The following is a 14457-nucleotide window of genomic DNA, read 5'->3' as shown; positions in this document are numbered from 1 at the left end:
TTCTAGGCAAAAGGCAATTGTTTGCTCCATTTCTTCAAGCTTCTCACCCTTTAGCCTCTACTACTTACATCTCACCCAGACTAGGGGGCTTGACAAAGAGCAAGAAACAGTCAAGGAATAGTTCACGTGCTACTTACCAGACTAGCATAACAGCACGAAACCTTCCTTAAGAATCACATCAGATATCAGACACACTTCTAGTTTCTCCAAAAGAACTCTGAGTGTAACAAGTATGTAAAAAGTAGTACCAGAGAGGGATTTTGTACAACAATTCCCAGAACAAAAGTGAGTGTAGCTGAAATAAATGTCATGTTTGGCCAATGTGTACATTAAAAATTACTCCAGGGTACTCTTGGTGGATTTGATAACTTCCTTGTTGAGCATTTTACCTTTCAAACTTTTTAATTGCTTAAAAGATCTTTGATCAAGTCAATGCTAACATACTAAAACACTGCTAGTTGATCATCATAAAAACACAGCTGAACTTTAAATCCTTAAACAGACCAAAAAATCAGAGTTTTTCCTGATGTTACTTCCATAAGTACAGCAAACCTGGTTTAGATCTTTATCACAACAATGTCTGTATTGGAATACAAAGCATAACTTCCAACCTATAACCTTGGTATCTGGAGTCTTCCTAAGCTGTGTATACTGAAGAGTTTCTAAAGCCTTCCTGAATAGTTCTCACTTTGATCTGGGCAAGTCCCAGAGTTTTGCAGCTCCATGTACCTGAAGCCAGACTGCACACAAAACTGCTAACTGATGTTAGTAGACTAGAATCTGTTTTTAAATCAAAATGTACCAGTGATTTTTATTTAAAACATTTAGTATGAAGTACTAACTTACAGCAATTAGATAACAAATAACATTTTCCTGAACACTTCTGACAAACATTTGCCTTACATTTGCCTTCTGTACAACCACCTTTTTTCCTTACCCTCTCTAAACAGAGTGGAGACATCAACATTTTTCCTGTATAATCAGTACCTCTTTGCATTACCTTTTGGTCTCCCCAGCCGGGTATAAAAGTGTTCTTAACACCAGAATGTTAAGAGATACTTAGTGAGAAATTTAATCCTCATCTTCACTGATCAAGTAAAGCTACATTTCCCCCCCCCCACACACACAACCCCTCTGTATTTGTGAAGGTACTGAATTAAGCAATTTACATTTTCCTTTCCTACATATAAAATATGTACATATACAAGTACATATAAATAGAACACTTCTATTAGTATAAATACTGCTTATTTCACCTTCTCCCCAAACCATGGTTTATGAAAGACCCTAGACCCACCTGTACTTCTGGAAAGAAGGAACCCTCTAGGCTTAAAGCCCAACTCTTAAAATAGTCATACCTATACAACTTTAAAATACAACTGCAGTTGACTACACCAAATTACACCTGTTTCCAAAGAAATAAGATGGGAACCGTTCACTCCCAACTTGTAGAGAATTCAGTAATTTAAGTATTTTCTTGTACATAGGACATGATCCTGACTACGATTCTTTCTATTTTTAGTCAAAATACACCAGTAATTTATGTGATAAGCTAACATTAAGCACCGACTTCAACAAGTTGAATATTCAAGTATAACACTTTCCTGAAAGGTGTAGCACATATTAGTTTGCCAGAATATTCTTCCCCCTTATCCCTAAAGTCTATGAATTCTAAAATTAACTATCAGAGTCTAAAATTAAAGTTTCTCTCAGTTTCAAAGATCTTTCTGTTACATTGTAGTTACATGAAAGCCCAACCAAGTGAAATGTGAAAGAGACCCTCTCTTGGGAAGAGAAGGACAAGAAGAGGAAAATGTTTTTGCAGAAGTTAGCAGTGCAAACAAAACCAAGCATATCTGGAAGTTTTGAGGCTCTTGATTTTAATTTTAATTACATTTCTGTATTAAGCCAGCAGTTCTGAGCAGCGCCGATTTGATACAATGAAGATAACTAGCAGCAATACACCTTTCTGGATAAGTCTGCCCCAAAACTTGGTAGTCCTCATCTTGTTTACTCATCATGTCAAAAACAATTAAGTGCTAAATTTCAATCCAGTTTCAAAAGTTTACATTGGAAAGTACGCATTAGCAACAGGCACTGTAGAAAAGCTCATACTACACGATACCAGAATTTACTAAAATTATGTCAACCACGGAGACAGTACAGAATACATTCTCCAAACAGAAGCGTATTGAAAATTTCATGTTAGGACAACTAGCAAAGAGACTCTTCAAAAGAAGAGTAATCTTAGTCCAATTAAAGGAATATACAATGCTAGTTATAAAGCTGCATCATGTATTTAGGGTTTTTTTTCCAGCTGCAAAAACTCTTCTTACCTAGTCGTGAATGGATTAGAATACCCAGAGGTTTCATCGCTTGTAGCAAAGACAGCACCATCAGAATAGACTGATCTCTGATCTTTCTTTTATTTTCTACACATTTTAGTAACATGCTTTAGTTTGAAAGTTTATTTCTTCTATACCTTACTGACAGGCTTGGAACAAAGAACTACACTTGAAACAATAGTTCTAACATGACACAGTTTTGCCAAAACGGGTAGAGTTTAAAAGTGCAAAAATTAAACACTGACATTTTAGCCAAAGACTGAAACAGGAAGCAAGCCTATGTGGTAAATAATGTATTCATGCAATTCAGAAATGTATGTAGAATAGCCATCTGTTTGATATTTTAAAATCATGACTTCTGGTGACATCATAAACCATAAGCTGAAAGAATCCTGACACACTTGCACTCGAAGTACACAAAAATAAAGTTATTTTTTATCTTTCATTTTAAGAACTTCACTGCATTCTGCACTATTCCAACTTCAAGTATTTTGACATCAGCTGGCTACTGTAGTGAAGTTTCATACATATTAAGCATCATCAAGTGATCATTCACACAGGACAAAATAGCACATTAAGAAGAAAAATGTTCCACAAGTTATTGGTAAGTTACAGGAAAATCTATACAAAACCAGTTAGATAATCTATTAAAAATTCAAGATAGAAGACTTCATTAAAACCAAATAAATACTAAATTTTACCTTTTCTGGATTGTAATATAAAGATTTCAAAGTGGTAAACAAGGGTGGGCAGCCTTTACTGAAGTTAACCCTCAGGAACTTATCCATTAGTTCTCTAAATTTTTCACCTAGAAACAAAAGTGTATTTGGTTATATGTCAGTGATTACAAGTGTTGTATAAATATAAGCACTAATTGCTGTGCAACTCTGGATAACAGAGTAACTGAGAAACTGCAATTAAGGCTTTTCATCTTTCCTGTTATTAAAGAATAAGATGCTAATATGCTCAAGAAAAAAAGATCAGAGTAAAACCCTTAAGTTCCTAGTGTTTAAGAGACTGCTGACGAAGACATGGTAACAGTCCTCAAACCTGTAAAAGCTATTAAAAAGAGAAAGTGCTGGCTACAGAGGATGTAGCAAGAGCTATTTAAATAAACATTTGAAGAAATTATAGTGGTAAGAATAACTAAGCACTTGAATGGATTACCTTGGAGATCTTGTAAAAGCTCCATCATTGGAAGTTTTTATGATTAAGTTAGACAAATGTATGTTAGGAATAGTGCAGATATTAATTATCCTGCTTTGAGGAAGAAGGATGGATGAAATGAACCCTCTACCTCTCTTCTAGTTCTATTTTTTATGAGTAGGACATGACTTCTGATGATATGATTGTTTCTGGAATCAGAAACAGAATAGAAGACTGGGTTTCAGAAGGATAAGCACCATATCAGAATCATCTTTATCAAAATATACTGGGAGAAAGCTAAAAATCTGATTTAATTATGTTTTCAGGTAAAAATCACAGTACTTGCAGTATGCCACCTTTGAGAATGCTGTTTTAAAAATAATAAAAAAGGCAGGACTTCAAATAGACAATATCCAGTCAGGAAAACATAGCTGGCTTTCATGTCCTTATTCCTATGATGAGAAGTGGCTGTTTTCAGTTTTTCAATTTTTTAAATTTTTCTTATTAGTTTTGTTTGCTTTGCATAGGGATGAAGTCGCTATACTGCCTACTCTGTTGTGGACTTCTTTAAGTCTTTAAAGAAGGAAGCAGTACACTTCACGTAATGCTAACATATACACATAAATCTGAAATAAGCTTCAATTCATTAAGAATGCATTAATGAATTTGATTAATAGTGTTTTATAGATATTCAGAAAGTGAAGACACACTACTGCTTTGTATACAACATTCTTTCTCAGTTATTTCCACCAATTCTTAATTACCCTAAACTATTATCAGCATTATTACTGAGACTAATAAAAGTACCTCATGTTCTTCCCTCACTGTACTAAAACCACCTGCCGTATACAGAAACTCCTACTACCTGTAAATGGGGATCCATAACAACTATAAGCACATGCTCTATTACACAGGGATTAAATAAAACTCGTTTCCTTGCACTATAGGAAACTCCCCTATATGACAAGAAAAAAAAACAATCTCTGCTTCTCAGTTTCTTCTGTTGAATTATTGTAATTTATATTCTTGATGGAAGAATTGTAATTCAGAATTTAGGAGAGCACAATTCAAGTTTCCATTAAGTATATATTTATTTCTAGAAAGCAGAACAGCTTTAAAAGAGTCTGTAATATGCAAAACATACAGCTAGGCATCCACCTATGACATGAAGCCAAGGTCAAAATTTAGTTATGAGGCACAGAAAACACCTGACCACAGGAACAGTGAATTCACACCAGCGTAAACAAATCTAAAACCAAAAATTAATTGTAACGGCCTTCCTCCATAAAGGTGGCTTCCAGCTGGATCAAGGAGCTGATTTGTATAAAATAAGATTATTAAGATGCAATGCTGACAAGGTCCGGGAAGGGCTGCCCTTTTAATACAAGCCTGCATTTGAAAGTATTTTAAGTGAATTCTGAATCAAACAGTGTTGGTTGCAAGCAACCGGTCAGTGACCACACTGGAAAAGCAACCTCATTTAACCAACAATTCTATCCTCCTGAAATTTGCAGGTACATTTCTGCAAAAAAGTTTGTTTCTACATCTTCACATTTCACTACTAACTTTTGCTAACAGGATTTCTCATCTGCCGTACTTATAAACACAAGAAATCATTTAGCAAATAGATGTAAAGCTAGCAGATTAATTTCTATGGGATCAAAAAAAGTTTTACATTCATGACTGATACAAGCTAATAGATTAATAGAAACCCAAGTTTTAATTCAGGAAAATTCCTATTTGTTATGAAACACCACAGAAAGCAGTCTACTGAGAGTTTTTTCTGGACTGATTTAGGAATGAATTTTGCTTTCATTTAGAGTATTGCTGTAACAGGAACAACTAATCTTTATTAAGAAAGATACTCTATTTAAATGAACATAAGCTGTGAAACTACACTAACAGATATGATACAGTAACCTACTGTAAAACAGAGAGTGAAGTGAAGTCAACAGCAAAACACACTGTTAATGAAGATAGGGGAAGTGTTTTGCAAGTTATTTCCTTGTTTGCTGTGTATTACTATAAACAATTTTATTACAGGAGAAACAATTACTTGTCACCTAGCTTTTAAAATCTGGATTAATTGCCTTAAAATTTGCCCTTGTATCTTCAACGAAACTGAAATACCTGGGACTAAGTAGAGCACAAGTGTTAACTTCAGGGCTAAATCTCTTAGGAAGCAGTTAAAAATCTTGTGATTTTACACAGGAAAGGTGTATGCACAGACTCCTGAGCAACAACAAAACCCCAGACTAGCTATGCTCTGCAGCATTTAAAGGTACACATATGCAGTGCTCAGTAAGTGAGCTAAATTGAAAACTAACCTCACAAAATTAAAAGCATGAGCAGATATGTTGGGAATTTGCAGCTGAACTTAGATATCTAGTTGGCATGAAATTTTTAACTTTATATTTCTTTCCAAAAGTTTTCTACCGGAGCTACAGCAGTTAGCTACAAATCAAGTGTATATTTTTTATGGGATTTACCATTTCATTTAGCCTCCTTCCCTCTATTTTGAAAGGTCATAGCTTTCTGTTTTAAAGAGTGTATACATATTCCCTCCAGAAATGAGGATATATTTGTGCACTGTATTCCAATACAACTTTGAAAGGATAGTCACTGAAAGAACTTAGCTATAAAATTAAAATAAAATAATTCATAGTACATAAAACTGCAAACCTGCTTTTTGTTCCTATTTTTATTAAATTATCAGCACAAAGTTAGTTTATGTTGTAGATTTAAGATACTGAGTCACAAAAAAAGATTTGGTGTTTCCTGGTACATCACCAGTACAAAAGAACACATCAGGAAATTCATCAGTCCTATGCCATTGCAATTGTTATATTTATCATTTATATTATTTATAAGCACTGAAAAAAGTAAGTTTGCTTATATAAGTATATTAAAGGTAGGGGGTGTGTATATACACACCCTCCTAGCTTTAATTCAAGTGTACTATACCCATACCTTTTAACTTACGATTCTTAACTTGCATGAGGCAGAAAAATTACGTACAATAATTCCTGCAGTCTACAAACCATTGCATATGGTAGTTTTATCAATACAAACATCACATAGTTGGTATCACCATATTAGAGCAACCTTTTCTATCAATTCCTAAAACATAAATAATTTTGTCTATTGCAAGAGAAACACATAAGTCTGATTGGTGTACATGTACAAATAGGTACGAAATGTGCATTCAACCGCCTGATGAAAACTTAAAAACCCCAAGTACACTATTACAGAACAGATATGCAACTTGTTACCTGAAACAAAGTTTAAAGGTAATCTTCTAGGTGAAACTGCTCTGGGATGTCTTTTACTAACTTCTTCATAAATCTGAAGCCTCTCTTCTAAAGTGCCTATTATCAGTAAATATAATAGATGTGAGTAACAGAGATGAAAAAATCTATTCTTCTAAATGTTTTTAAGTGTTGAGAATTAATTTAGCTAGACTTCTTACACAGTTTGGATTTGGAACAATTAAACATTTCTAGCTACTTTTTCCAGTTAATCATAAACATTACTGTGTGAAACCATATTGAACACATGCTGTATGTACAAGACAACTACCAGCATTAATCACTGTAAGGATAAATTGCTAACAGAACAATTACCTTGCACATTCAATCACAGAATACTAGAGTTTGGTTTCTTTCAGTTACATGCTGTGTGGACCCATTCACACAGTAGTTTAACATTCACAGCTTCAATTAACTGTTTTTCACTATGCATCTGTTTCAGACATACTTAAAACATCCAGAGAAATATATTGCTTTTCTTAATTACATGGGGTCATCTTAGGGTACTACACAAGCATGCTTTTATTATAGGTCTTCTGGTGGCAGCAAAAACAGGGCACAAAATTGCCAGCGTAAGTGCTGAGCACCAGAACTCTTTATACCTTAATGTTTAAGTAGCTTTATTTTTGTTAATTTTTTTCTTCCCACTCCTCCCCTTTCCCCCATAATATGCTTTGGAGCTCCAATGTGGTTAGAACTTAAACAAAACTAATCTGTTGCTTTGAAATGCCATTTTCACATAATTAAGATCAATTTTGCTTAAATATTTTTAAACTGATCAAGCAATTTAAATAAAACTGAATGTACAGATCAAGACTATGACAACATACATTTAATAAATTTGACTGGTTTAATTTCGTAAGAAAAACAATTTGTCTCGTCACTGAGCTCAGATGTTGGGGAAGGGGGGGGAATATGTTACCCAGTGGTTCCAAGAGATACAGTTCTAAGTTATACTAAAATAATGTTTGGATTGGAACTAAAGCATATAAAAGCCCTAATTGAAGTCACAAGTTGGAGCTCCAGAACTTACCATGGGGGAGGAAATAGTCCTAAGACCACCTAAAAAATAAAGTAGCATTATTAGTTATATAAATTAGTACAGTTTTAATCTACATAGGATTTTAACATGTCTGACTACTAGATTGGTTCTTTGACAAGAACTACACAACTTCATCAACATATTTGTTATATCAAACAATAATCAAGTTCTTGTTATATTAAACAGAATAATCAAACTACCCAATTCTTGGGTAATTTGTTTTCTGAGACAATAATCTTGATCTTCAACTCTATGAATATACCAGGAAAAGCACTCAAAGGGCAACTACTGTCTGTATAAACGTAACAAATGCCATCCTTTTCATTTCCCAAATCGCAAGCCATATTCCCAGAGCTTATGAAAATCAACTGTAAAACTGTCTAAGGAGGAAGCTGGTTAAGAAATAATGTAGCTACAACATCTACAAATTATATCCTTGTGGGCTTATGATTTATGATGTCATCAGAATAACTCCAGTAAAACTTCTAATTAGTGAACAGTGAAATACAGGGAAATCATTCCTGTGTAAAGGTAAACATTTGGGAAACACTTAGTATAAATTGTTGCAGTATTGTAATTTAAAAGAGACAACTAGCTATTTTCCTGGAAATACAGAACAGCAGTCATGTGAACTAGCACTGGAATAACAAAGATTTTATCATATTTATCACCTTTCCCTCGGAACAACAATCAGCTTAAAGATTTTTTTTTCAGATAGCCTTAAATTTAAAGAAAGCCTTTTAAAGATAGGCTATCTTTAAATATTTGATTATTTCTTTACATGCCCGCAGAAAGAAGTACCACCTAAAGAAGTTTCAGAATGACAATTTTATGTTGTGGTGTATGACAGTAGCCCAATGAACAACTACCAGATAGGAGTGAATTGCAGTTTGGTTTGCAAGTTCATGTGTGGCAAAGAAACATTCCCCATGTAAGCATATTAGCAAATGTCACCTTGAGCTCCACGAAGATAGACTTGCTGTTGCTATTTTCATGTATGCAAGTTTGTCAGGTAACATTATATTAAAGTGGATAAACACAACTAACTTATTCACTATTAGAAAGCACATAGTTTTCTGCCAAGTAAAGCTTTTTAATCTAAACCAGTAACATATCAAACAGGAGTTTTAAGTATATCCTTTATCATACATATTTTCAATGTATCTGTGTATCTTAACTTACTAGGTTGTAGGGCCTTTTCCAAGCCTTCATAATAATACCAGTTTTCTGCATTGCGCTCAATTAACTCTCTGTATACTTCACCAGCTTCTTTCAGTCTTCCCAACTTCAGTAACATCTCTCCTAAAAAAAACATGCAGCAAAGAACTGAATTACATGAGAAAACACTAATGGGATGGGAGTAAAGTTTACAAAACTAGATACATAAAATTGGAATTAATCATATGTAGGTACTTAGAAAAAGGTTTTTTTTTTCCAGAAGCATTTAATTTGTATTACAAGTGCTACTTAAAGCTACCAAACACACAGCTCACCACAGTTTGGAGTATTCAGCACCTGTGAAAACAAAGATTATTTGAATGTCTGCATCTGACTCTTTAAAATAGCTATTGGGATTATCAGAGAAACAAGCAACTCTTCCTTCCAGGACTCCCAACACATGACTATATCCCTTCTTACCAGGCTGTTTACTTAACTACACCTATATTTTTCAAATCAACTGGTTTGCTACCAAGTAAGTCGTTCTATCAGGTCTGGCTCAGATGGAATTAGTTTTCTTCACAGCAGCCCGTACAGTGCTGTGTTTTGCGATTTGCAACTAAACATTGATAACACACCAATGTTTTTGCTACTGCTAAGCGGTACTTGTAGAGCATCAAGGCTTCCCTCTTTTTACCTTGACTCTGCCACCCAGCAAGCAGGCTGGGGTGCTTGATAAGTTAGGAGGAGGACACAACCTGGACAGCTGACCCAAATTGGCCAAGGGATATTTCATGCTATATAATGTCACACCTAGTAATAAAAACCTCAGGGAAAGGAGTGTTTGGGCAGGTGGTCATTGCTTGGACTAGCTAGGTATCAGTCTGCTTGTGGGAAGTGGTCAGTGATTGCCTTTGCAACACTGGCGGATCTGGTTTGGTTTCTTCCTTTCACTCAAGCTATCTTTATCTCAACCCATGAGTTTTCTTGGTTTTGCTCTTCCCCTCTCCTATGCTGATGAGGGAGTCTGGGGGAACTGAGTGAGCAGCTGTGTGGGGCTTAGCTGCTGGCTAGGGTCAACCCACAACTGTGCAAGTGAGGAACATGTGAAGAATACATGCTATTACACTATATAATTGCACATATTTAGAACTCAGTATTAGTACTTCCAATCCCCAGAACAATTGCAGGGTTTTTTTTTTTTTGTAAATCAAAACTCAGCTTCAGTATTCACTAAAGTAGGGCAATACATGTAAGTGCATTAGAAAGCTTAAAGAGGAAACAAGAATTTGACACTTCAGTCAGAAAAAGGTCAGTGTTTGTACTACAAACAATATTCTTCATGAGGCTAAAACTTGGTTATACAAGCTGTGATTTACAGAAGGCAATATACACCTCTAATATACACCAATATAATCATCTCTGAGATCTCTGTTCCTGTGTCAGCCCAAGTTAAACTACTTGCATCCACTATCCAGCATATGGTAGGGTGAGTTATTGGAGCACAAAACTGTAAACCTGGTGTTACCAGTTTCCCTATAGTAATTGTTTCAAATCAGTTAAAGACTTCACATATTTTTCTTTTACTGCTTTATCATATCTGAATGCCATTAGCAAAAAGCTTAGAACGAATTGGCTGAGGCAAAAAGAATTACTTACCTTTGATTTCTTCTACTATTAATTTATCACATATTTGCTTTTCATATGTCTCTATATGTTCTAAAGACTCCTGAAATAGATCTGCCTCTCTCATCACTTGATTTTGATATAAAATCAGTTCACTATATTCATAATCTATTTTATTAGGAGGAATCTGGGGGGAAAAAAAGCAATAGGTTAGTTAACATTTACCTGTACCTCAACTGTATGCAACATTACAGAACACAAGATTCAGGCTACAGCATATATCAGAGGTCTGTTTATAAATCCATCCAAACATTAAAAATGTAGAACTCCCATTACTCACAACAAAATTAGATTAATTCAGGATATCCTTTGCTAGAAAACAGTTCAAAAGACTACCTGTATTTCACTTTTCTACATCACTGTGACAAGATAATTAAAAAAGAATCCTTGCCTTCTCCCATACAATTCAATAAAACTTGCAAAGATCTTGGTAATCTTTTCCTTCTGAAGGACTTGTGTACTCCACAACAATTTTGACCTAAGTTCCACAGGAGATTGATGGAACATCACAATACTAATTTTCAACATACCAAAAATTCTGGATCAAACCATTTCCAAGAGCAATGAACCACCCAAATACTGGCCATAGCTTGACAACTAGAATTTTTCAGACAGGAAACTTAGACTATTTCTCTCTAACCAAGTGTTCTTTTTACTACACTTCAATCACAAAGAAAGTACGGTGCACAAGCATGCAAAGAGTGTTTTCAAGCAACAGGTAATTATTTTGAGGTCTGCTGCCAGTTGCATACCTAGGACTTGGCTTATAGGCTATGTAAGACTCATGCGTCATCCACCTTCCAATGATAACTCAGCCACTGAAACAGGATGATGTTCAGAAGTATTTCTTTCAAGGGATAACACCCTAAAGTGTATTTAGGCAATGAAGAGTCTTGCCAGAGTTATAATAATTATTTCATACAAAATACTCTTCACTAATACGCACAGAAACTACTTCAACTATGAGTAATTTACAAGAATTTCAGAGACCGAATGCAGAAGTCTCCAGACAATGCCCAGCAGATATATACAACAGTTTAATATGTGAAATATCCTTCTACAATTTCTATTTAGGCAGTAAAGACAGTTATAGTCTACATGATTTTTTTTTAAATAATAAAAATGGATAAGAAACTTGAGCTTGATAAATGTTAATGATTTTCTTTCCCATGACTGTACATACTCTGTTTTTTCCTGAGCAAGCAACACTGAAGTCACATTGGTCAAACGTTTTACTACTACTTTTCTGTTCCCTGAGTAAAGCTTTTCCACTGTGGTCTTTAAAGAATTAAATAATTTAATAAACAACAAAAAACCCCAAAACATTAAAACTAGTTGAAATTAACATTCATATTAGAAGACTCATGTCCTAAACCACTACTTCCAGCCCTTCCCTAAGCACAGATCAATTTTACGAGATTTAACATTTCCGTTTACATGCTCTTTGAATTTCTAGAGGCAGCTTTTATAACTGTGAGCTTTCCTTTCAGACAGAAGTGTTCTGAAAGACAGCATAACTAAATTACAATACTGTAAAGAACTGTATATCTGACACTGAACATCAATTTTGGGGCTGTAAATAATAGCATTCAAGTATTTTTTCAGTAACTGTTAACATGTTATTGCAAATGATGGCAAATGGAACAAGACTAGACCTTGTACATACTACAGTCAGCAGGTAGCACGAAATCCTACCCATTTCTTGAAGTATATTTCCTCTGCCTGCAGCTCCATTTCTGTTTCCTCCTTTGCTCAATTTTTATCCCTATTAAATATTGGAAGTCACTAATAAGAACTTTGTTACCTGGAAAGCATTTTTTAACTGCTTCACAGAATTGACACATGCAACAGGGGTTAAGCATTTAAGCATGTCTTCCTGCTTATCTTTACTGCAATACCACAGAAATGAAACTGCAGAGCACAGATTTAGTTCTTTCTCCTTCACTTCCCCCATAAAAATATCCTCTCATCCAATACAATACACGTATCTAAATTCCACAAATAGAACAGCTTTTTGGCACATCATGAATCGTTTTTAGGCCTTCAAAAAAACAGATCACCCCAACAACAGGTATCAAATAACTTTTTCGTAGCTCTTCTGGCTTGGCAGGACTAACAAAAGAAATTGTGAAATGTCAAAAAAAAAAAAAATATCAAATTACTTTGCCCTCTTACACATAGAGCAAATCCACCAGAAAGATACTGCACTTACTGTCACACCCAGAGCTGTTTTAAAAGTAGTTTTAAAAGTTCATTTTGAAAGAGATTTTGAAATCTCATCAGGTTAATGATTTAAACGTGCAATTCATCAGAAGACAAGCATCTTATAACCCTAGTACTTAATCTGAATAATCAGATTGTCTTATAAAGACTAAGATATTTTATAAAATAAGTTTTTTCCACTCCATTGTTATTGCTGCACAATACATCTTCACTCTTCCCTCCCTCCCCCCCAAAGGGTTGATTCTTGCACATGAGATGCCCAACTTTCAAGAGAACTCAATTCTGCTGTTTCAGAGCAAATTTCTTCCTCTCCTGGACCAAAGAAAAACTTCACAACAATGCCCTAACATAACTGTCACTGAAAGAATGTGACAAGATGCAGCCAAAACATACCTAAGAGCAGACCCCCAAAACTCCAGAGGTTTTCTGTCCATATCTGTAATTGTGGGCCTGATGCAGAAATTAGGAATAAAATAAAAATTAAGAATAAAAGTTTTATTCTGGAAAAGAAGAAAGGAAAAAATGGGACATACAACAGTAAAACAAATTGCATAGTTGTTTCACACCTTGGCTCCGAAAATTTTAATTCTGCAGTGATTCTTAAATCATTTGATTTAATTTGGACAGCATAGGCTGTTATATTTCCTGCAGTGATCTCCGCATTCAACCTCATAACCTGTTTTCGACCAAAGTATTGTGCATCTGGCTAACTTACAGCGTTCAGATGACAGGCAGCGTTGATCTGGTTACACTAAGAAACAGAAAATTCATCATTTCCAATGGTAATTTAGCCATTAGAATAAAAATGTCAGTGATAAAGAGTGATTTATCATTTGTTGCTCAACTTCCTGCAACTACTTATTCCTTTATTTTTCCCCACTAAGCAATCTTCCTGCTATCATTCTTCCTAAAACCAGGATCTAAACTGTATGAGAATCACCTAGGTTTTTTTCTGCTTACAGTAAACAAAGAATCTCTGCCCTTCACTTGACAGCGTTTTCTCTAGTCCTCTTTCCATACTGTTCTTTTCATTCTCTAACTTTTTAAACACAGGGTTGTCAGTAAGTCTTGAGCTCTCAGTAATCAGTGCTCTGTAGAGAAAATCCCTGCTTCTCAGAAATAAGGGTTTTTTTGCTTTTTACCCATGAGCCTGCACTGAGGGACAATTTTACAATAAGCTAAGTCAATCTAACCACAGCCTAAATCAACAAAGGCAGCTCACGTCCCTCTATTATTCCCCTTCCTCTTTCCCCTCTCACCTCACAGTTGTTCAGTTCAGCCAATCAATCCTTCAAAAGAGTGATTATTTTTCTGTCACCTCCGCTTCCTGAACCAGCCCTCCACAAGTCAACCAGTGCTACACAAGGAAGCAGTGGGAGCACACAGGAAAAAGACTGCTAGCTTTGGCAACGGCTTGTAGTTAGATTAGCTCTGTTATTCTGCAATACTGCATCTTCAAATACTCACCTACAATCACTAAAATGACAGTTCCTTGATCTTTTTCTTAGTATTACTGCTTGGTTTTGGCTGTGTTAATTCACTTCTGAAT

General features: G+C 35.0%; 1 protein-coding gene across 1 annotated transcript in view; it reads right to left on the bottom strand.

Moving 5' to 3' along the window:
• Positions 1–14457, bottom strand: part of NAA16 (N-alpha-acetyltransferase 16, NatA auxiliary subunit) — a 74008-nt gene that overhangs the window by 36533 nt on the left and 23018 nt on the right. The window contains exons 6-9 of the mRNA XM_082498603.1: positions 10659–10812; positions 9024–9143; positions 6764–6859; positions 3047–3153 (exon numbers count right to left, since the gene is read on the bottom strand). Coding sequence (XP_082354729.1) covers positions 3047–3153; positions 6764–6859; positions 9024–9143; positions 10659–10812 — 477 coding nt within the window. The remainder of the gene's footprint in view (positions 1–3046; positions 3154–6763; positions 6860–9023; positions 9144–10658; positions 10813–14457) is intronic.

This window comes from Vanellus vanellus (genome assembly GCF_965231255.1).
Source record: "Vanellus vanellus genome assembly, chromosome: 1".
Classification (NCBI taxonomy): domain Eukaryota; kingdom Metazoa; phylum Chordata; class Aves; order Charadriiformes; family Charadriidae; genus Vanellus; species Vanellus vanellus.
The sequence above is the reverse complement of the archived record's forward strand: the minus strand, read 5'-3'. Positions and strand labels throughout refer to the sequence as shown.